Source organism: Chiroxiphia lanceolata, chromosome 14, assembly GCF_009829145.1.
Source record: "Chiroxiphia lanceolata isolate bChiLan1 chromosome 14, bChiLan1.pri, whole genome shotgun sequence".
Taxonomy (NCBI): Eukaryota; Metazoa; Chordata; class Aves; order Passeriformes; family Pipridae; genus Chiroxiphia; species Chiroxiphia lanceolata.
This window is the reverse complement of record NC_045650.1, coordinates 9,128,373-9,151,218: the sequence shown is the minus strand read 5'-3', so window position 1 is coordinate 9,151,218 and position 22,846 is coordinate 9,128,373. Positions and strand designations below refer to the sequence as shown.

General features: G+C 39.9%; 1 protein-coding gene across 4 annotated transcripts in view; it reads right to left on the bottom strand.

The window, feature by feature from the left end:
- MAP7D3 (MAP7 domain containing 3) overlaps nucleotides 1-22,846 on the bottom strand; it is a 45,450-nt gene that overhangs the window by 9,506 nt on the left and 13,098 nt on the right. For all 4 annotated transcript variants that reach the window (XM_032701671.1, XM_032701672.1, XM_032701673.1 and 1 more), the window contains exons 2-13: nucleotides 22,482-22,577; nucleotides 21,562-21,642; nucleotides 19,992-20,155; nucleotides 17,126-17,240; nucleotides 16,161-16,193; nucleotides 11,164-11,265; nucleotides 8,709-8,807; nucleotides 8,218-8,316; nucleotides 7,019-7,144; nucleotides 4,854-4,999; nucleotides 4,321-4,451; nucleotides 3,491-3,735 (exon numbers count right to left, since the gene is read on the bottom strand). In XM_032701671.1, coding sequence (XP_032557562.1) covers nucleotides 3,491-3,735; nucleotides 4,321-4,451; nucleotides 4,854-4,999; nucleotides 7,019-7,144; nucleotides 8,218-8,316; nucleotides 8,709-8,807; nucleotides 11,164-11,265; nucleotides 16,161-16,193; nucleotides 17,126-17,240; nucleotides 19,992-20,155; nucleotides 21,562-21,642; nucleotides 22,482-22,577 — 1,437 coding nt within the window. The remainder of the gene's footprint in view (nucleotides 1-3,490; nucleotides 3,736-4,320; nucleotides 4,452-4,853; nucleotides 5,000-7,018; nucleotides 7,145-8,217; nucleotides 8,317-8,708; nucleotides 8,808-11,163; nucleotides 11,266-16,160; nucleotides 16,194-17,125; nucleotides 17,241-19,991; nucleotides 20,156-21,561; nucleotides 21,643-22,481; nucleotides 22,578-22,846) is intronic.

Sequence of the window (22,846 nt, the reverse complement as noted above, 5' to 3'; positions counted from 1 at the left end):
GGACCTGCCTTTCTTCTTTTTAATATTTTACAAACCAGCACAGATACGTTTGCTTAACACAAGCCTTCAAGTCAAGGTAATTTTAATGAACAATGACATCAGGGTTTGACCAGCTATTTTGCTTCTGACCTAAAGACAAATCACTCAAAACACAATGTCATCATTAGGAACTTTAATACCTGAAAAGCTGCTTAAGCCCCATGGGCTAGTACTCACTACCTGCAACTGCAGGGCATAATTACACACAGTAAACCCTCAGCAGCTGAATCATGGCTGTGTTTTGTGCATAGAAATTGGTTCTGGCAGCCCTAGGTAAAGCATTTCAGCACTGATGGAGTACAGGCACAGAGAGTTTTCTAATATTTAGATTTATTCAATGCTGAAAAAATACTACTTCCCCAGAACACACATTGCTTCTGATTTGGGGAAAAAACTGCAGTCATGTTGGTACAAATGAAAATCAGCCATGACTGAAAGCTGAACACGGTCCAAGGAGTCCTCCTCCTCCTACACAAGAAAGACCATTCCCCTGCAGTTATAAAAAGCATTAGCTGATCTGCCTATTCAAGACATACAAGTGCTTTTTTCCTATATTCTGTAGCTTTACTTTCTACTTAAAGAAAAGGAGGGAGAACAATGAAGAAATCAAAATGTCTCTCTTTTCCTCTGCCATATCAGTGTCTTGCCAGTTCAGACTAGTCACTTTTTACAGCAGAGGCTGTTTTTTGTTGTGCACTTGCACAGCAACCAACACAGTAATCCTGTTTTAACACCTCTGGAATCTCTCTCAGTTGTATCAAATCTGGCTGATACTTAATGTGAGGTTTAACCTATTTTCCCTCCTCAAAACTGAACCTAAATAAGAAAATCAAATGCTCAGCAAGAAACCGAAAGGTTTTAGACTTTTAGGTTCTAGGGTCACAACATGATAATGACAGCTTGAAATATGATGAATGTCTGGTATTGATAGAAGAAAATTAGTCACAACAGTTCAGAACACTTGTGGATATGGAAAGAACGGGGAAAACAACCAAAAAAAAGGCTTGGAGACCTCAAGCCTATAGGGGACCTTCCCATTACATTTTCACTTCTGAAGCTTTACTGATGCTTTCCACATGGTTACTTCAGTACTGTTTTCATCTCCATGCACCTCTTGTACAGTCTGTTTCCATAGGGCAGGACATAAAACTTCCCAACATGACTGACAGCAGGCTGTAAGAAGATTCTTCCAGTGTTTCACACTCAGCTTTTTCTTCCTTGTACTCCCAGTCATTCCTGGTAAGAACTGTCTTTCTCAAAGAGCATCTTTTTGTGATGGGAGGGGAAAGAGGGAAACATGCAAGAGAACATCTCAGAACACTCACAAAGTGTAGTATTAGTTGGATGGAGGGAGGATTCCAACACATTTCAAGGCAAGTCATCTACTCACAATCTAGGAATCATATTCCAAAGCCTTCAATACCCAGAAACAAAAAGTGGGGCTCCATGATAGTTTATTACCTATCAACACGCATAAGGTGAGAGCTCAAGAAGGAGCACTTCTTATGCTTAAAGTTGAACAAGCCTTTTAATTCTCAGAGAAGCTGCGAAAGGCTGCTGCCAGAAATGACAACTGCTCCAAGTCACTGAAAAATAAAAAGTGTTTTACTGTGGAACAGTGTATTTTAGTAGGAAGACACAAAAAACAAGACAAAAACTGACAAAAACTTGATTGCTGTCAGCAACAGGCAAACAAGTTCAGTTTGAAGGAGAAGAGATGGGATGAAGATACAAGTGCACAAAGCTGAAATTAGGCTGAACCTGGAAGACCTGGAGACTGATTTGCCACATGCCATTCACTGGTGGGCTCTGACTTCAGAAGCTGTCAGGGATATGGAATTGCACCAACCCAGAAGGTGAACTGTTGACACAGAAGTGTTAAAAGGCAAATTGCCTTGGAAATTGAAAGCAACTTTTTAAGAAAAAAGATTTCGGCTCACTTAGCAATATTGCAGTGTACCAAAACATTCAAAGAGATACATGAAATCATCTCTATGTTGAAGAACATGCCCACTATTTCCTTATCTTCTACATGTCAAAGAAAAAGAGCTTCATCCAGCCCCAGTGTGAGTCACTACAAAGATGGCTAGAGCTTCCAGATTGGCAATAAACTAAAATGGAAACAGATAAATTGGGTTAATATAGTTTCAGAAGTCAGTGTAGAGAGGAGACAGGTGGGGCATCCAAGAAACAAGGATGGGTGCTCTTGTTCCAGAATAACTGGAAGTCGCAGGACTAGGACAAATTGTTATGGAGGTGTCAACCAACTGATGACACTGATCACAAGTGATTGTGCCCCCTCTGAGGCTTGTGAGACACTTATCACAGTAATGCAGCACATCAAGGGATGGGCATTCTGACTGCAAAGACAAAGGATGTGACACTGAAGATGGATGTGCAACTTCACAGGAACATCCACCTCTGACTGACGTCCAGGCTTCCTTCTACAGGAACACATGCTCAGAGAACTGCATCATGAGTGAGTTCTTCAGCTGACTGACACTGCTGCACATCCAGCACTGGGCAGTGTCAGGAAGAGCCTCAGCAATGACAAAGAACTGCAGTAGCCAAGGAATGCACACAGGAACCACACATGCACTAACGTGCAGCAAGCACACATTCCCACTTACCTGGTGTCTGAAGGACTCACCCCTGGTACTGCCACTGGTTGTAACTTAAATTCCAGAGAGTCCTCCTTTTCCTGTCAAGTGACCCCTAAGTCCTTCCCCACAGAGAATTGCCTGCCAGACCTCATCAGAAGGCTCTCCCAGATTCTGTTCTGGAGATGGCAGCTGGCATTTTTTCTGGTAGGAGGGCCAGGGGCTGTGTTCACTTGGCACAGTGAAGAGGACCAGGACACTAACTGCTTATCTGGTGTATGGTTCTCCTTAATCTACCAGGATAATTTCTCAGTGTGATCTGTGAACTGATCCCTTTTCCTTAGGCAACAATGATTATACACTCACTGGAACTGAGGTTGAGGCAGCCTTTAAGCATTGTGAAAACTGTCTCTCAGCCTGTGATGCACCAGGAGCTGATTTCTTCCTCCAAGCAGGTCTCTACAGGAGCATTTCAAGAACTACCAACTGGACCGAAAGACCTCTGTGTAGTTTAACTACTGACTTTATAAAACCTAAGCTAGCAGATCCCTCAGCTAGTACAGCTGAAGCCCAAAAGGCAAAGAGAATTTCTGCTTTTCTTAAAATTACAGTACAAGCAGCAATATTGAAAGCTCCTGACTTTAATCTCCAAGTCCAATAAACCAATACTGCACAAAAATCCCCAGCCCAAAGTCATACCACATAACATTATTGTATACTGAGCAATTAACAGCCTCTGCCTTTAAGCATCCTACCCTTTAAGTGCTCTGCCTCACAAACCTGTTGTTTCACCAGTCCTAGTACACACTGGAGAGGCCTCTAATTAGAGTCAGAGACTGAGAAATACCCACCTTCTTTGGTCTTTGTGCTAGCTGCTGCCACGTCCCTGTCCAAGGCTGGGGAAGCACCTTGCTCTTGTCCTGTTCCTTCTGTGCTCTTATCCTTTGGTTTGCTCTCTGCTTCAGTCTTCTTTTTGGTAATGTTTATAACACCTGGTGTGAGAGGAGGACGCTGGATGGGTGCTGGTTTAGAGACTGGAGTAGGAGATGGTGGCCTTTGTTTTGACACACCAGGTGAAGGTGGACGAGTCTTTTGCCTGTTGAAATAAAGAGTATTTTCAGGATTAACAATGAAAACCTCAAACACGCATCTGAGGACAGCAGTCTCCTTCGTTTAGTTTACATTACATATCTCACTTTTTAAAACAAATCCACCCAAAAACTACAGTTGCCTTTCTCATAAAACTTAAATACAGGATTTCAAAATGCCCTGAGCACCCGGACTCCCTACTTCTGGGCTAAACATCAAAACAGGTATGCTAGCCCAGACCTCCATTTACTCCACATCAAGGATGAACCCTGTGATTCCAATCCAAGAAACTTCCTACACTAATACAGGTAGATCAGCTTATTCAAAAGCTTGCAGGCTTCCCTGCTGGTTTTGGTGCACAGACTGTACAGAAAACCAGGGTGTACTTTTGTCTGCACAACAGAGACAAAGGTTGAAGTAAGAGCTGCATCTCTACTGCAGGAAAGGGAAACTGCACCCGAAATTAAATCCTTTTCTGTACAAACAAGGCATAGTGTAGGTCATCCAAATTCTAACAGCACAGCTGTCTTGAGACAGGAAGCATCCTTCATTTTGTTCTGAATGAAAGAAGGTATTTAACCTGGACACGTACCGAACTGCAGAAGGTGACGGAGGACGCTTCACCAAATTAGCAGGAGAGGGGGATCTTCTATGGGCAGACACAGATGGTGAGGGAGGGCGCCTTAAACCAGATCCTGGGGATGGCTTTTCTGTCTCTGATTTCTAGAAGATACATAAAACCAAAATACTGCTGACTCTCTAGAATACTTACAGTCAGAGGAGCTGCTATTCCAACAAACATACAACTTCTCAACAAGATGTACTTCACATTTCCTTTATGTTCCAAAACACAGACCTGGTCTGTGTTTGATTTCTATATACATTAAACTTTGGGAATCATAAACAGCAAACAGTATGCCTTTAAGATACAAGAGAGATCAAAGACCATAAAATTCCAATTTGATTTTAATACTGTGTCTTTTTTAAGCAAATGCTATTTAATGTTTCAATAATGCTTACTGAAAGCAACAGCGAACCTGACAAAACAGGATCCCATCCTGAGCTGTTCCAACACCCCCCCCCCCCAATTAACAGAAACCTGGTTGCTGTGGCTTTTCAACAAACCTGGGTTGAATCAGGTGAACTTGCATCAGATGAAGACAGAGAGGACTTCAACCTGTCGATGCTACGACTGCGCACGGGCACTTTAGGAGCTGGGACTGAGGAACTGATGGAACTGGCTGAAGCTGAACGAGGACAGAGGTGAGATTCTATAAAAGTTAGGAATTTGACAAGACAAAACGAGAGCCAAGTGCACAGTATAAGAACAAGAGAAAAGGAAGAGGGAGAAAAAGAGAAAGAAAGATTGTGTGTGTTAGAAACCATACAGGGAAACACCACAGGCAGTGCACATTGCAATGGATCATGGACACAGACACCATCACCACACAATTAGTACTTTGGAAGCAACAGCACCAAGAACAAAACCATTCTGAAAGCAGCAGTCTGAAGTAGATAAAAATAAAATGCTTTTCCAAAAATTGACTAAATTTGCAGTACTTTAATTTTAGCCAAGCTGCATCTGATCACAAGCACTTCAGTTTTAATGCCTCAGCATCTTTCTTGACAAGTTCTTCACGACAGGTTCAGACTTTAAGCATGTTTCCTCCATACTCAAGGAAGAAATAGTCCTTTTCAAAGTGTATTTATAAAGCAGCATTACATCAGGACTCTCAATATTACTATACAAACTTTTCTTATGAAATATGCATTGTGCACCATTATTTTATTCTACTTTCCCTCTCTAACCCCTTTAATACTACATATGTGTGCCCTTTGTTCACATTAACAAATCAAAATAGGTGGTGAAAAAGAAATCTATCAAGAGAAAAAGGTCAATGGCTAAACTAAAATACCTTACCTATCTGAAGTGTCAATCTCTTCACATATAAGATATCAAAAGAAATTTTATCTTAATTCTTTTTCCACTAACATCATCATAGATAGAAAAGCACACATAGATGCAAAAATCTACTTCTGAAACCAGATATTGGATTTTCTGTAATCCAAATAAATTGTGACAGATGCCAGCACTTAATTTTGTAATTTTAAGGAAAATACATTTTATTTTTATACTTGCAGCATTTGCGCAAGGAAACCTGCATTCTGTTGGTGCACAGGTTGTGCTAAAGCACAGGTACTTTTCTACTGAAATGAAGAAAGTACCTCTAAGTAAACTTATAAAAATATATCTTTAATTCAGCAATAGTAAGTCACATGCTAAAAGTAAAAGTGAAAAAGATGGTATTTCCCCACATGAGATGAACTGAGATATTCATGGCAAAACAAAAGCAGCACATACATAGGTGTGCAAAAATATGACCATTGACTACACCCCAGAAAAGTAAGAACTGATTATTGCACAAGGGGAGCAGTGTAGAAATGTCACCATTACCAACAAGGACCAAGTGAAGTGGTGTAAGATAAAAAACAAAGATGGGATAACATACTTAACAGGAAACAAGCAGAACTGGGAACACAAATTGTAAGGTAAAAGAGGAGAAAAGACTCCACATTGGTTCCAGAGATGCATTTACTGGGGCATTATTACAACCAATAACAATTCCAAGACCCGTGGGATGCAGCTACGGCTTGTCCACAATGCAGATTCCTATGCTAGTACTAAACTGAGCTCCAGTCTGGGCTTATCAGATCAGTCTGGACTGATATAAAATTGCTTGAGTCAGCCAGGGTTTCCCTCTGCTCCTTCTAGGATGCCTTGACTTCTACAAACAGCCTGAACGAAGCCAGCTCAGGCTCCCTGTACTTAACATAACCCCATAGTCACGTTCCTACATGAGTTTCTCCCCCTAAAGAAATTTAGGTTTTGCAGTTCGAAATTACAGGTTTGAGTTTTGTGCCTTTAATTTCCTAGTACTGTTCTGACTGGTATATCTCAGATTCATTTGAGAGTACAAATGCAGATCTCTGTCAGTTAAACCCTCCCCCCCCCAAAAAAACCCAGAACTAACACCAGCATCTGCTTCTCTGCAGAGCAAGTAAACTGGCACTGGAGTTTAAAATCCAGTATCATTCTAAGGTTTTGTAAAGTAAACACGCAACACAGCATGTGAATTGGTTACTACTGACCACAAAAAATACCGGATAAGTAATATAACCATGTATTAAGTGATTCACACTGAAGTGTAGCACGGTTAGCAACTACCATCTAAGTTCTTGCTTGAAGAGCAACTGCACAAAACTTTGAGGCTTTGCTGCCCTCCTGTTACCTGAGGGATCCTGTCCATCAGCCGATAGGGTAGCAGCACTTTTACTCCTAGCTAGGGAGGCCTGTGTGGGGGCGAGGAGGCGACTGATTACGCTACTGTCCAGAGGACTGAGCTGGGAGCGACGAGCTGAATGACAGGAACAAATGAAAAAGGATCCAACATGAAATCATATAATGGAAAAGACAAGCAGTACACCAAGCAAAGGAACACTGAGCATTTTGTTGCAAATTGTAACAGTTTTGGAAGAACAGCACTGAAGTCATGGAGAGGGAAATCCAAACCAAAAGTACGGAAGGGTTAAACACTGCAATCTCTTATGTTGCACGTCTCGTTCTTGGCTTGCTTAATAGCAGTAATTTTAACGTGCAGAAACTGGCACATGTACAACAGAAGTGAATGCTGAATTCAGTCAAAGTATGAGAAGTTTTTGACTGAGCTCTTCAGAGCTACATTCTCTGGATTGCAGGAAAGGCTGTTCTGACACAATGAACAGAAGACTTGCAAGTCAAAGCGAGCAGTTATCATCAGGCATCATCTGCACACACAAATCCACATGGACAGCACCCATCCTTCTCCCATACAGGAAAGGTTCTGAATCAGAGTGTAATTTCCACTGTTGGCAACAGCTGCTAAAAAGGAAAGTTTCAGAACTGTTAACTCAAAGGGAAAAGGTGTCAGAGAAGGTGCTAGTCTTCAGCTTTAGGAAGAGTTCCTAAGGAAGAGGTTATTTGTAACCTAGTGGGGAATACACAGACCAAAAGAGATTGAAGTGAGAACAGGTTTCTTCCTTCATTTGCATGCACAAGGTTTAGGCCAGCAGCAGGAACAGAGAAGTTGCTTTTAAACTGAGGAATGAAAGAGAGCTTAGAAAGCAAAGGTAAGATTTGACTAAGAAGTGAACAGATCAGTGACATTTTTACCATTTCTTACATTTAAACCTACCAGCGTTCAAATACATCGCTCTCTTAAGTGGAGAGATGTGTTGTTATATGCTTGCAGTGCCATTTAACAAAGGCCTCCTTAGAGGATTTCTTTTTTGTCTTAAGGGAAAAATTTAACCTTTACCATTTACAATTTTAACACTGGGTAACTAAAAAGCCATTAAAAAGTTTCACCAGAAAACTAGTGAAAATAAGCCTATATAAACTTTACTATGAATGGCTTAAAAAAAAAATAATTCAGTTTTATGAAACAACCACCTGGTTTTTCTTCCTTTTTCACTTTTTCTAGTTCTGCAGAGGATTGGGGTTTACTACTCATCCTACTCAAAGATGTGCTCCTCTTCTTTTCTGTTCCTCCTAGAGACCAAGCGTAAGGAAAATTATTTTTAAAAAGATACATAAATATGTGATTTCCTAAATTGCCATCCCATGCTTTGCTTCTGCCAATCAGCTAAAAACATCAATCTATCATTATGAAGCACTGTTTTCTCATGAGCTAAATGATTTGGCTACCACTTGTCTACTCTCCCCCCACCCTTCCACTTTTCAGAGGAATAAGGCTGGTTTACAGAGACAGTTACCCAACATCTGGCACTGCAATGAGCATAACAATATCTATGCCACAGTGCACAGACCACATGAATGCCTGAATGAAAACAGTCACAATGAAACTGGGACATGGTTTAAAGTCAACTTCAAATATCCCATTTGCTGCCTCCCAATTCTCAAAACAAACTGGTTTCTAGCACCTTTCTGTTCCCCCTGCGAACCTTTGAGTGCTGACTGTTGGGAATGTAGAGGAACTTTGTTATTCAGTCTGTTTAATGAGGCACTTCTCTTTGTGGTACCTGGAAGTGAAAGTGTATGGATTAATTATGTTGAAAAGCCCAGAGGTCCCCTCCAACACCTGCCCCACTTCCTTAAGATAGAGAAGAATGATTAAGTTACTTTATGATACTGAATTCTTCAGAAGCAGCAAAACTGGATCAGGGAAGAATCACTTTATATAAAGCATTATTTCTTATATTCCAGCATATTACTGATCACAGCAGCAGGATGTCAGTCACAACAGATTCTTGTTTGACCTATTGAGGTCATCCTTATACACCTTTTAAAATAAATGAGAATTTTAAAAGGCCATTGCTCACATTCTGTATGAGTGAGCTCAGAATTAACACAGAACACAACTGATGAAATACTCCACTGATCCATGGACAAGCATCTTCCTCTCATTTCTACATTCTTCTCCTCTGCCTTCCCAAGCACACATACACACAACAGAAGCAATCTGGTTAATTCTGAGACTGTATTTTCTGTCCCCTGAATTTACCCATCCTGTTACCAAACAGCCATTTCTCCCTGAGCAACAGATCAGGAGCACAGGATTGCTCTAAGTCAACCTCTACATCCTGACCACATAGATCACTTGGAGTCCTGTCCAAATCTGTTGTATTTAGGCCACCTAAGAATTTTTCCTCCAAAGTGATTAAGGATTCACAAAGGATTTCAGGGTATGACAGTAAGTTTGAAAGCAATCCCAATTAGTTGATAATTAGTGACTTCCTTTGTTAGTAGCTTAATTTGTACTTTACAGACCTGCTTCTGACTCATACTCAGAGCTGAACCCTCCAGACACATCATATATAAATATAATTTAAAGTCACAAGCAGCCTCCAGTGACTCAGAGCCCCTGCCAGTACAGATATAGTCACTGATTTCCCTACCAGGCACACAGAGTATGAGCACAAGTTATAATGCTGCATCACCTTCCAACATGAACCAGCGAAAGTTCCTTTAGCTCTGTGTCTGTGTCAGGAATTCTTCTGGCATAGCTTGTTTGATCAAAGGCTGCAGATTAGCAGAACACTGCAGCACAGACCTAGTTGAATCTGGTTTTGTATTAAACAGCTTTTAGTTTTTTCATGTTTTTCATCGTTTTGTAAAAAGAAAAAAAAATCAAAATCAACCCCCCCCACATTTGGAATACAGGCAGGCTCCTATGAAACTCTGGGAAGATTCCCCACAAGGAAATCTCAGGCTAAAACAAGCTGATATGTGCTCATATGAATGATTTTTATTTATCTTAACAAGTAGATTAGGACAATTTCTTGTGTTTCATAATTATTTTTTTCAATTTCCAGCAGGCTGATTGCCCTCTGCCCCATCCCAATACATTCTGTAAATCATGGTAGAGAGGAGACTCACATGCACAGGTTTAGCAGAATGGAAAAAACCAGAGAACTCTCTCATTCTCTACATGCCTGCTAAAACTAGTTGTGTGATACACATTTTAAACATGACATGCTGCAGTCAGGAGTTTCATCCACCCCAAAGATGCAATTCAAAGTGAGACTGGAGGCCACAGAAATTGGTAAATGATCCATCTCTAGAGTGCAAACACTTTCAGAAACCGTTAAAAAAAAATAAGAAAACAGAAATGGCCTGGAAGCAACTATTCCCTGGTAGTCACTGGAACAGAAAATAACCCAGAATGCTTGCAAGCAGTGGTGTGCACTAACAGCTTAAGAAATACATAATTTGAGTATCAGTATCAAGATTACACTAAATTATTGGGCTAGGAAGCTGTGTCAGAGCTGCACACTATGGCTACAATCATGATAGAACTCCAGGTCAAAGCAATACCATCTCCAAAAAGAACTCCCACAGGTGACATTATTTTTCATGCATCCTTCTCTATTTAGTTAAAGCAGAATTCTAATAGTAAAAAGAAAGTGTGTCTACAGAGTACAGGCACACTAGAACTATGTCAAAACTAAGTTGATTTTTTCCTTTCCACAGGCAATCAAAAGACTGAAGCTGTCTAACAGAACAAGGCAAAGTTTATTTATGTACTATTTCTACTTTGCTGAAATTTTAGGGTGGGAATTAAGGCATGCAAACCTGTAAAGATGATGGGAAGTGATTTGTGAATCAATCATTTACGAAGATTTGACTTTAGTAGCACAATTACAGAAATGAAAAAATAAAAAACCAGCAATTTTTACCGTTACTCTTCTCCTCTAAGAGAGGTCACATCAACTGGGTCAAAGCCCTCAACAGTCAAGCTGGATTAACAAATTGCACGAAATGCATTTGAGATCAAAATATGAAGTGAGTCACACAGCAAGGGAGGAGGGAGGACATCATTCCACCTCCTGTCTCCTCCCCAGCCCCAGTTCAGCAGTACCACACAAACACACTTACTTCGATCAGAGGCGTTTAAAAGCGCCGCAGACGACGACAACCGTTTGTTGACGGCACCTTCTGCCTGTTTGAGGTTGGCTGTGGACGTGGAGCGTTTGCTGCCTGTGGAGAGAAGTGCTGACTTTAGAACTCACCTTCATACCTGAGGGAGAACCTTTCACATATTGCTGAGAGCTCACTCTGGAAGCATTGTATCCTGAAAGCTACTTTCACTTCTGCTCAGTGAGAAACAGAAATGATTTTGTTTTCCTTTGAACAGACTTGATACCATTAGCACCAGTTGGAACATGCACAGAAAAGGCAGAGTTTAGTGGAGTTGTGCCAAGATTTCATGCACATGTGCATACAAGGGATTTTTAAACCCTGTGCTCCTAATGTGTAAAGACAAAAGCTACTGAGGCTGTGTGTCGTTACTAGACTGGTAAGAAACAGAGAATAACAATAAAACCTGAAATGCAATAATTTCTTTCTTCATTCTTTCCACACAGGTATGTCAAAACAGTTTTTCAATCGCTAGTTAATAAACCAAACCAAACCAAATTATTTTGGAGGGATAAAATCAAGTCCTAAGGAAAGGCAAGAAAGCATTCCCGATTACTTCCCAAGGGTTTCTGTAAGTATTTTAGAAATTTCCAATTTTTCTCTAGAAGCTATCCCTTAAGTTCATGTTTCCCATCTATTTTGCAGCTCTTCTGAAAATGCCACAAGAAGCATTCTTTTCTGTATGTGTATATACACAGACAGATATATACACATAAATCACATCTCGCGTGGCAGAATTGCAAGTTTATTCCAAGTCAGATAAATAACGGTTTTTTAATTTCAAATAATGTGCTTTCAGGATGAACACTATTCCAGAGTATAAAAGCCTTGGAAAAGCACGTACCTGTTGCTATAGAAACTCACTAAGCAGAAAACATTAATGCACACAAAGCAGTGCAGATCAGGTTAACAAACACACAGAATTCTATACATCAAACACAAATAATCGATTTCACTGTCATATTGGACAGCAAAGATGATTAATCTGAACTCATTAGGGCAGAAGCACCAAAGGACAAAGTAGCACTACTCACCACAGAGGCAGCATCTTTTCCCTTTGCCAGCAAGCTACAACAGCCCCTTACAGCCAGAGTCAGCAAATAAGGATTGCTATGGACAGCCCTGTGGGAAGCTCTTGGGACAGTGAACAAGAGCAAAGTCTACACAGGACAAGAGGGAGAAAGGGAAATCTACTGAATCTAGTTAAGAAATGAAGAGCTGAGCTTAGTGGATATTTTCCCAACATAACAAGAAGAAAAAAAAAGGGTAGTTCATGAATGAAGCCTGAGAGCTGGGATAACTAAACAGTCTTAAGAGGTTTTATATACGAAAATCAGGAAACACATAATTCACGTATTTGGGCGTTTTGGAAGGCAAAGGTTTCCCCCTAGTGTCTGCTCTTAAAAGGAAATCCAGTCTCCTGCTTGAACTCAAGAGAGTCCAGGGCCTGCAAACATCATGAACACTTCACACAAATTTCCGTTGGTTCAAACTAGGACTTCAGGACTTGCGTGACATCTGAGATTTGGTCTATCACCTACTGAGACCCAGATGGCAAAACGAGAACTTTGTCTTAAGAAAAATTATATTGAACAAAGTTAATTCTTTTCCACCAAGGTTGCAAGTTCTGGAGGCAGGCTGTGCTGTTTTATAAAGATATAAGAGACGACACTTCTACTAGAGAACTCAAAAGAAGAAAAGTACTGGCTAAATATGACTGTTCGGACAAGGAAAAAAAAATCAGTCTATATTTTAGGGGAACAGAGGACAGTGGTGACAGCATGAGCTACTATCTCAATTGATGCCTTGACAGAAAGAAATCTAGTTGGTAAAAGGTGCTCATACAGATATTTGAGTTTTCTTTTTCCAGAAAATTTGAGTTTGCATTAATTGCTTAAGATATTATGAGGTCAGTGCTTTTTCGATCAATACATCTGCAAATATATGATCAGACAGCCTCAACTTTTTCCCTACCTCACCCACAGGACAGCTCCTACAGACTTTAAAGATTTGGATGATTCACTAGAAAAAAAGTTTTAGAACACAGACAGGATATTCTCAAGTCAGTCAATCTGGTTATGTAGCTATTTACAAAATAACTTTCGAAAAAGTATCTCAAATATCTTTCTTTGGGGAAAGTTAGAAAACTGCCCTCATGGGATTTGAAATGGAAGTAGCAAACAGCACTCAGCCCACATGATACCAGACTTCTGTATTTTCCTAATGGAAGAGGGAAAGTGCAGCAGCAGAGCCAAAGAAGCACAGGGCTGCCATGCAGGAAGGCTTGAAACTGGGTAAGGAGCTTGGACACATGGTGTCTTAATAAAATCACTATGAGAGTGAGCAGCTTTCAATCCTGGCTTTTCACAGAGTTTCACTGAGAGAGGGAGCTGCAGCACAGCCTATTTGAGCTTGGATGAAATTAGGCTACATAAAATAAGATTAGCTGTCTCTCACTTCCCTCCAAATTTCTACTAGGATGAGGAAGCTCTTTATTTAGAAAGGAGAGGCTCTGGCAGCCCCATTTCTATTCTAATAGCACATCTCCACTCCTGAAGCACCTGAATGTCCAGTTCTCCTCAGCAGTCACCACTAAACTGCCTCATTTACCAGGGCTCTGTCATCAAGGATGCTTTATTACACAGCCTGGCCATTTCTCTTGGCAGACCCACACCCTGCCTGTTTCATCTGAGCACTGACAGCAATGTCATCAATGTAACATTTGACTCTGGGGCTTTCATCAATTTTTAAATTTCAGGCCATCAGCAGGATCCTTGCTGTGGTCTCAGTGAATCACACTCTGTACATCCTATAGAACGATGGCTGGGGAAATGTTCAAATTACATGGGTTTCACTTTTCAGAGCACACTGTATGACCCAAAAGCTCTGCTCTACCAGTCAGTATTCCTAAATATTACTGTTGACACAGCCAGTTCATGGAAAACATGTCTGATTCTGTATTTTTTTTGCACAGAAATACAACAGACAAGAAAGCCTTTTGTCCTAAGATGAATATTTGAAATCTGTTTCCCCAATGGCTCTCATTTCAAGAAATGGGGCTTAAATCCCAAATCCCACAGAAACTGATGTGGAAAAATACTATTGTATTGAAATTTGCTCCAGACATGCTGCTAAAGACAGTGCACTACTCGGCCCCAATGATGTAATGCAGCAGAGCTTATATAGTGTCATTTTTCAGAGTAAAACAAAAGGTAATTGTCTTTCCTGCAATTACATAAATATAAGGTGAAATGGACCAAATAGGGATTTTTTTTAGAAAGTCAGCTGGACTTAAGTATCCTACATGGCTTGGGTAGATTTTTCATAATAATTACCTGATGGGCTCTCAGAAAGTTAAAAAGAATTACCCTGAAACAGGAATAAATATGAGAAGTGTAAAACCAACCAGGGTTCCACATTATCCACCTCAGGTATGAGGACTGCATGCTTGAAACAGTAACATAAAATGAAATACAAATTTAAAACAATGTGAAAGCTACAAGGGTTTGACTAAGACACTAGATTATCTGTTTATCTCCATAGCAATTTTTTTTCCAAATTGGTGCCAAGTTATCCAAATTGATCTATTGTAGCTGAACAATCTGCTCCTCCTCTTGCTACTTTATGATGCGTAAGTTCCAGCTTAAGCACCTATTATTATATCAGGAGTGTTTGTGTTTGAAGACATTTTATCTTAAATGTGCTTCAGCAGCACTGAAGACCTTCCTTCACAATAAAAAGGACAGACAAGGCTCATTTCCTTACATCAATTAGAAGAGAGCAAAGAACGTTATTTTATGTTTTTTACTAAGTTTAGATCTAAAATAAGGTAGGAAAAACCAGTGATTTCTTAAACATGTAAGGCAAATGTGATTTCCCAGTTTCAAGGTTAAATGATAAATGGTAACGTGGGATACAGCAACTGGATCTAAATATATATCCAAGGAACACATGTAAAACAGGTAAGCCAATCCAGCCAAACTGGCTAATTTTGGAGAAAATTAGCGATTTGTGCTGTGCAGAATAAGAGAATAGAGAAGTTAAGAAAACAGACATGCTTCTACTGTGTTGCCAGAATAAGCCAGAGTAGTTAAATCATACTCAGTCAGACTTTCATTGCATTTTGGAGTCTCACTTGTCTCTGTTACAGAACAGCTGCATTGCATTAGTAATGCTGTGGGCATGCACAGACTGTCAGGACTCAGATTCAGCTGGGTCTCAGCTGAGAGTTATCATCATCTCCAATCAGCTACAAGAAATAATTTTGCTTATTAAACATATAGCCTTGACAAATATATCAGTGATTCAAAGCATTTCTATGAATGGCTCAGTCTCTGCTCTGGAAAGTGCCAGAAATCCAATGAAAACACATTTAATGTATACAATTATCTTTAGATAATTGGACAGATCTGATTTTGCAAAACCCTTCATGGAAAAAGTATCAAAATGCACAAAGGATTCATTCCCTTTCAGCAAAATACCATTTGATTTTGCAAATGTTACTTCAATTGCTGGTAAAACAAAGCAAGAAAACAAACCAAGCCCTACCATGTACTTTTTGCAAATTAGGCAGCAATGAAAGGATTTGAAATTGCCTTTTAAAAACCCAGACTAGTGAACTAATTTTTATTCAAATACTTGCCCCTAAGAATTTCTCTTCTCCTACCCACACTGTATTCAGCAATCTTAAAAAACCCAAATGCACAGATCCTGTCCCTGAAAATTCCCTCAGAATGCCATGACTTAAGCTGTAGTTGAATTAGCTGGGAGGGATAGTTAAAACAAGGAGGGCTGCCTTCTGCTTAGGGATCACATTTGTTGCATAGCTGGCCAAGATCCAGGAAAAGATCTACAAGAAGCTAGTTTTCCTTAGTTTCAGGGAAAGAAGAACTCAAGTTTAAAAGGTTAGTAGTAAGTGTAAAACAACAGAAAAAGAACATTTTAGAAATCAATACCACCAGTTCCACCTTCATCTGTGCTCTGTTGTTCTGTAGAAGAAGAAGGTTTGTAAACTAAGTCACGAGGTCAAATAGTAAAAAATGCAAGTTAATCAAAAAATAACAATAACATGTCAAAGTACTTTCAAATGTTGTAAACACACACTCAAGTTGACAGAAGATGACAGTACTAAAACAAACTCAGTACAGTTCCATCAATACAGAAGATCTGCTGAATTGAAGCATTTTTTCTTTTATTTTATTCCTTGACAATAACTTAAGTTACTTATTGGGAGGGTCTTCCAGTCAGGTAGTGAGTGAAAAGATCTCTTCCAATGCAATCCTGATTTGCTAGTCTGATTTTAGAATGTTTACAAGCAGAAACACAGTTAATTGTGTGGAACAGGAAATGATCTGAGCTCAGACTGAAGAGTGCTAAAACACATCACTTAATCCAGAATAGAACTCATGCTCTGAGAAGCTTGGGCAGTGCCCACTGAACCTCATTACCCATGACTGGGCATTCAAGTAATCAGTAAGCATGCTGTAGCTCTAAGGGTGTGTTTAAAACATGTTAGATGTGATATTACAATACAACTAGGTTTGTTTGTTTGTTTGTTTTTATCACTAGTCTTAATACTCCATTACGTGTACTGTATTTGAAGGACTCAGAATTATTTTAACATTATACATTACAATTCCCCCTATCTGAGGGTTGGGGGCTGGCAATACAATTCTGCCAGGTCTTGTATTTGCCACGGGGCTTCTCTCTAGCTCTTCTCAAGGTCAAAACCAGCTCTAAGTCTGAGCAGCATTTCAGGGCAAGCACAGATATGATTCTTTCCCCATTAGCTACCCGTAGATCCTGCTTTAAGATCCAAGACAGTAAAGGATGCCCAGATCCCTACGAATAGTGCTGCATTTGCCAGTGTTCACATATAATATTCTGTGATTTTAGGCCTACTAGAAAATGTGCTGCTTACCTGGTTTACTTTCTGAATCTGGAGTTACAGATCCTCCCCATGACCATCTCTTCTGCCGTGTTTCCAGCCGCTGATTCCGCTCCAAGGTACGATGCATAACTGCTTCATATCTCTCCTATCAAACAACATCTCTATGAAGCTGTAACCATGAAGCACAGCTACAGCAGAGAACAAAACACGGACCCACCTCCCCCGTATGATTTATAATGTTTTACCTACGCTGCCTGATTAACAAGCTTTTGTTAAAGAAACTATCGTGTAAAGAATGTTGAGGGCAATTAATGGCTTCAAAACACTGCAAACATGATTAGGCTGAGCTAAACCACAGATAATCTATTCTACTCTTTACTTAAAATAGCCACCAAACAGATTTCCTATTCAGTAAACAGCACTACTTATTTTCTAAATAGGGATGAACCCCAAACTGAACAAGAGTAATTGCTTACCCTTTAAACTATTTATATTCTGATGTTATTTCTAAAAGGTGATAAGAATTCTCATTATAGAATAACAAATAGAAGTTATTTGTATTTTCAAAGAACTATACAAACACTGACCCAAGTCTTAACAGACATTAGGAGACATATGATGAAACCAGAAACATCAAGACAAAGGCAAAACTGCAAAAAAAAGACCGATCAACTCCAGAATCAACTCAGCAACCACTGCTGACAGGACAAAGGGGGCTGAAAGAAGCTTTTGCTCCTGTCTCACAACTAGTAACTGCTAACAGAGGAGCTTCAGCTCTTGTGCATAACGATGAACTGTAAGACAGTTTCTTGCCAGCCAGGTTTCCACACGTGTCAACAACAGATTTCTCTTCTGAAATAGTTATATCCCAAGTGATCTTTTGAAGCAGTATTTACTGCTGATACACTGCAGGGAGATGCCAAGGGAACTCATTATCCAGCCACTTCTCCCTCTTGAAGACACAACTTTCACCTTCTTTCTACACCATTTCACAACACAAACTAAAACAGTCACAGTGAAAAACAGACAACATAAACTTGGAAGGAAAGGAGGAGGATTCTGCTCCCTGACAAAAGATAAAACTAGAAGTTTTTGTTTGAAATACAAAGTTATGCTTCCCCTCTGTTAGAGAAACCTGAACTAGAGTGCTAAAGGTGCCAAAGTACCCAGACATTATGTAATCTGTATTGTATTTCCAAGGAGGTACCTGCAGCGCAGTAATTCTTCAGTCATAGTTAAAGACAGAGGCTTCACTTTACTAACAGAAACAAATTCAAGACATCAATACAGTAAAGTTGCACAGATGTACAGAATAACTGAGTAGCTGTGACAAGACAGGTATCTCAATCATAGACGTGGCTAGTGGTCTTCAAGACTCTTAGGCAGAGAACCACTTTGTGCTGCTGCTTCTGCTCTTAAGAAAGATGATTAACTAAATGAGACTTGGCTGAATGTAAACAATAATGCTGAAGACTATGCATTTTTTATATATTCCTATCTACTAAATTTACAATTGTAGATGGTATCTTGCTGGCAAAATTGACCTAAGATAGCTTAGTTTCTTTAAAAGTGATTTCTTTCTGCAAAGTAAAGATCTGTTTTCACTTTCTGCCTGAAGGCACAGTTTACAGGTCAAATCCACACTGTTTTCTCACCTGCCAGATTCTTCATGCATAAATCTCTACGTAGAAGGTCATCTCCAGGGACTTAGTAAAAGACAAGGTTAACAACAATCAAACTCATCAGCTAGTTCTTGCCTTTCTTGATTATTCACCCAGGTGGCCACTTAAAACATATCCACCATCCTCAAGATAACATGACTAAATGTAATAAATGTAAAGGTGACGCCTCTTGACGTAGAAGGGATGCTTTTTGCATAAAGTAGTTGCTTAAAGAGATGATGCAGCACTGGACTGCAGTCACAGCCCACTCAAACATTTCTGTTCTCCAGCAATGTAAACTATTCCATGAAGTTCAAATGGAATATCAATCTGATCACACCCAGGAGCTGATTACAGAAAACCAAATACCATTGTACTGCAAGTCAAAAAGGGTAAAGATGGACTGCTAGAACAATGTAACAACAGCTGGACTCCAAAGAAGCAGCCAGCCAGGCTTACAGGCTCTTCCCCAGTGACCCACAGCAAGTTCTTACACCCAGCTTACAAAAGCGTGGATGTGTGATGCTGACACCCTGGAAATGAACCCTCTCAGAACTCCCATCACATTTCAAATGCACTAGCAGAGCTCCTCATCGAAAGGGATGGAATAACTTCATGTATTTATTCCTGCTTTCAGCTTCTGTCCATTTGCAATGAGCCCCAGAAATCAAATACTGCTTTGCTGGTCCGTGTGCAGTCAGAGCAAAGGCAAAGAGCCCAGTGACAACAGTCACCACACAGTTCAAAGCAGCAAATGGTAACTACACAGATAACATCAGCAACTGCTCATCATATAGTAATGAGCTCTAATTTAGAAGAACTGAAAGAATGGGAGACTCTCAGGCCACATCAGGGCTCCCAGGAAGCAAGACAGAAATAAGAGAAGTCTAAGACCTGTCACCCACACTGATTAACAAACAGACTCTACAAAGTGCACTGAAGGAATGTAGAAATCTGGGAATACAAGGTAGGGTTTTTGGTTGTGTGAAAAATAACCAGTGGCCAAAGAGCAACCACAGCTCCTGAAGTCCCAAGTGCTTCGAGTACAGCTAAAGCTGTATGGGGAAGGAGGGCATATGTCTACACAGCCCATTATACTGATGTGGAAAACACTTTCATGTTCTGATACATTCACCACTTCCACAGTTTTCGATTTCCCACCACTTCAGACCATGATAATGTAGGAAAATAATGAAAGAGTTTCTTAAAAAGTATAGAACTTTGACATGTTGTACCTTTTCCTCCTCTATTTTTTGTTTCCTCTTTTCTTCTACTGCTGCTCTCCGTTGTTCCTCTTTCTGCTTCATTTCTTTTAGCTTTCTCTGCCTTTCTTCTAACTGTTTTTCATACTGGAGTTTTGCTTTTCTCTCCTTTTCAAGGATTTGTGTCTCTTTGGCAGCTGTAAATTTTTAAGAAAAAATGAAAATCAAATTTAACCATTCACTGATGCTGCAATGCAAGCTATAGGTAAAAGACTACCCAGGCAGAATTATTACCACTTAAAATGAAAACACACAGCAAGATGAGCTCGCAGAGCTGGATGACAATGCACGATGACATTCTGTCCCCAGGTTAGGGTGGAATCAGAACCTTGCCTTACACTAGACCTTACTGTCTAGACAGGACTATCAGGATAGGCATATTCCCTATGTTAAGCACATACTTTTCTTGTTAACATAATAGTGCAGTCTTTGCAAGAAAGGAGTAAGTTGAGAATCAATAGCCTGAATTTTCCGTGTTGCAATCTTCCTTTTTTTTTTTTTAGAACAAAATATAATGAAAAGATTTAAAGCACTGAGTGACAAGATGGGAAAACCCCAAGTTCCTGCATCTGAATTCAAAATAGTTCTCTCACTATTCTCTGCAGCCTCCACCAAGGAATAGCTGTGTGCAGTTTAACAGGAAGCTCCAGGTTCTGTGACACAAAGCTAGTGGCTGAATGCAAAGTGTATTTTCCATGGCTAGACAGATGAAATGAACCAAGAGACCAGATAATTACACCAACAATGCACAGGCAGTATCTACATACAGAGCCCCCAAAATATTTCTGGATTGATATGTGTTTTAGTCCCACCCGCTCCCCATGTTAGGATAACACAATCGCTCCTGTTGTTGTGGGTCTTTATGTTAACAAACAAACACACAGGTCTGAGAGACACCACTCCCCTCAAGCTGGGAGCTCAAGACCCAGGACTGCAGGGCACACTGTGACCCTTTCATCTCTGACTGCACACACATGCACTGATCCACATCACAAACAGCATAAAGCTGGGCAAGACTTTTCTGCTGTTCTCTGGGTCTCAGATTCCCTGCTAAGACAAAGTGTATACTGCTGACACTTCAATCCAGGAGTCATTTCAGTGTGCTGGGAAACAAGGGAACCAGTGTTCAAGGCAAGCAAGCCATTCAACTACCTAAATCCTTTTTGGTTTTCTCTGAATTGGCATTACCTAAACCTCAGTCTTCAGGGCTACAGGAAGCAGTTTTAAGCTAAAAGTTTTATTTTCAAAAGTGTTTTTGTTGAGGATTTCAATAAGAAATTGGCTAAATTTTCTTGGTGGTCACTAAGAAACGGAAGGTCAGAAGTGACACAGAGCTTCAAGAAGCTAAAACTCTCTGCAGCATTTTCCTCTCAAATCAAATACTTCTTCATTCACGTTCACGGATGGTCAGTGATATAAGACCAGAAGTAGACCTTGTTTCTTGTCCCCAGCAAGCTGGAAAAAAGTGACTGAACAAGGAATAAGTTATTCCTTTATCACAAACATTTCAGAAAACTGTATTTTAAATGAAACATGAAAATACCATGTTGCTTTTCCCGCTCTTCTCTACGCTCCCTGGCCAGTCTTTGCCTTTCTTCTGTTCTTAGAGTGGAGCCATCTATCACTGTCATAACAAAAATTGAAGACATACAATTGTTAGTCATTCTGAACATTCAAATTTAAATAAAAAGTCAAAAGCCTTTACTATCAAAAGGAGAATGAAACTTCCTGAGAGATGCATGTACCACAAAATCACTGCACACTTCATACAGAGATTAAAGTTGTCATCTGAAAAATTCATAGGAAGCTAAACACCCTCCTTTTCCCCACTTTCCATTCTCTCACAACAACCAACCCACTGTTTTTAATAGGTGCAGGAGAAAGCAGACACCATATTAAAGGCTCAATGAGTACAGTCAAAGGAAAGACTAAGCAGTAGCCAGATATATGTGAGAACATACCCTTATTCCAAATTCAGCTCTGATCTTCACTCCTGTACATGCTAAATTCCATGAACAAGAGTTACAGGAATCTAGGAAAATTTAATCTCAGAACAAATTGTTCACCTGTCACAACCAATTCAGAGCACTGCAGGACAGCTCGTTTCCAGGCTAAGCAGAACCAAGACTGCTTAGATCTTTTCAGGTATAAAAACTTGAATTTCAGCAAGAAGTGAACTAGTAGGTGTTGCCCAGCGCTCAAAACAGTAATTTAATTTTGCTGTTATGCTCTGTCTACAAGACAGGCACCTTCAACTGAACTCTGAGCCAGTCAAGAGCAGAAATCTGCCATGAAAACCAGACCTTTAATGAATCTACCAACCATCTACCAGGTGGCTCTGGCCTCTGATGCCTCCTGAAGAAAGAGCACCAAACTCCTTTTTAAAATATGTTCTCTTTGTTGCCTACTAACTCTCCCTTGTGAACCCAGCACTTCATGAAGGGCAATGACCAATAATTGTACCTGGTTTAGTTGCTGTCTTTATTGAGGTCTGGACTGCAAGAGGGCTAATGCCACTTTGGCTTCTTCTTTCTTCTGCTATGGCTTGGGCTGCAGCAACTGTGAGAAAGAATCATTCCATATTAAGAAAAGCTCCACAACTGAAACTCAATAAGAAAATATCTAAAATACATAAAATTCCATTTGAGGTTGCCGATCTTTTTATTAAATAACTAACTGGGGGCTGCTTAACTTGTAAGGAAAAACTTGTCAAGTGAGACCTCAGACTTGGCATAGCTTTTCTTTTTAAAAACCACAGTTACAAAACCTATGTTTTAAAATGTGCAGCCAAGGACTATAGTTTCAAAAAGATCAAACTTATTATATAA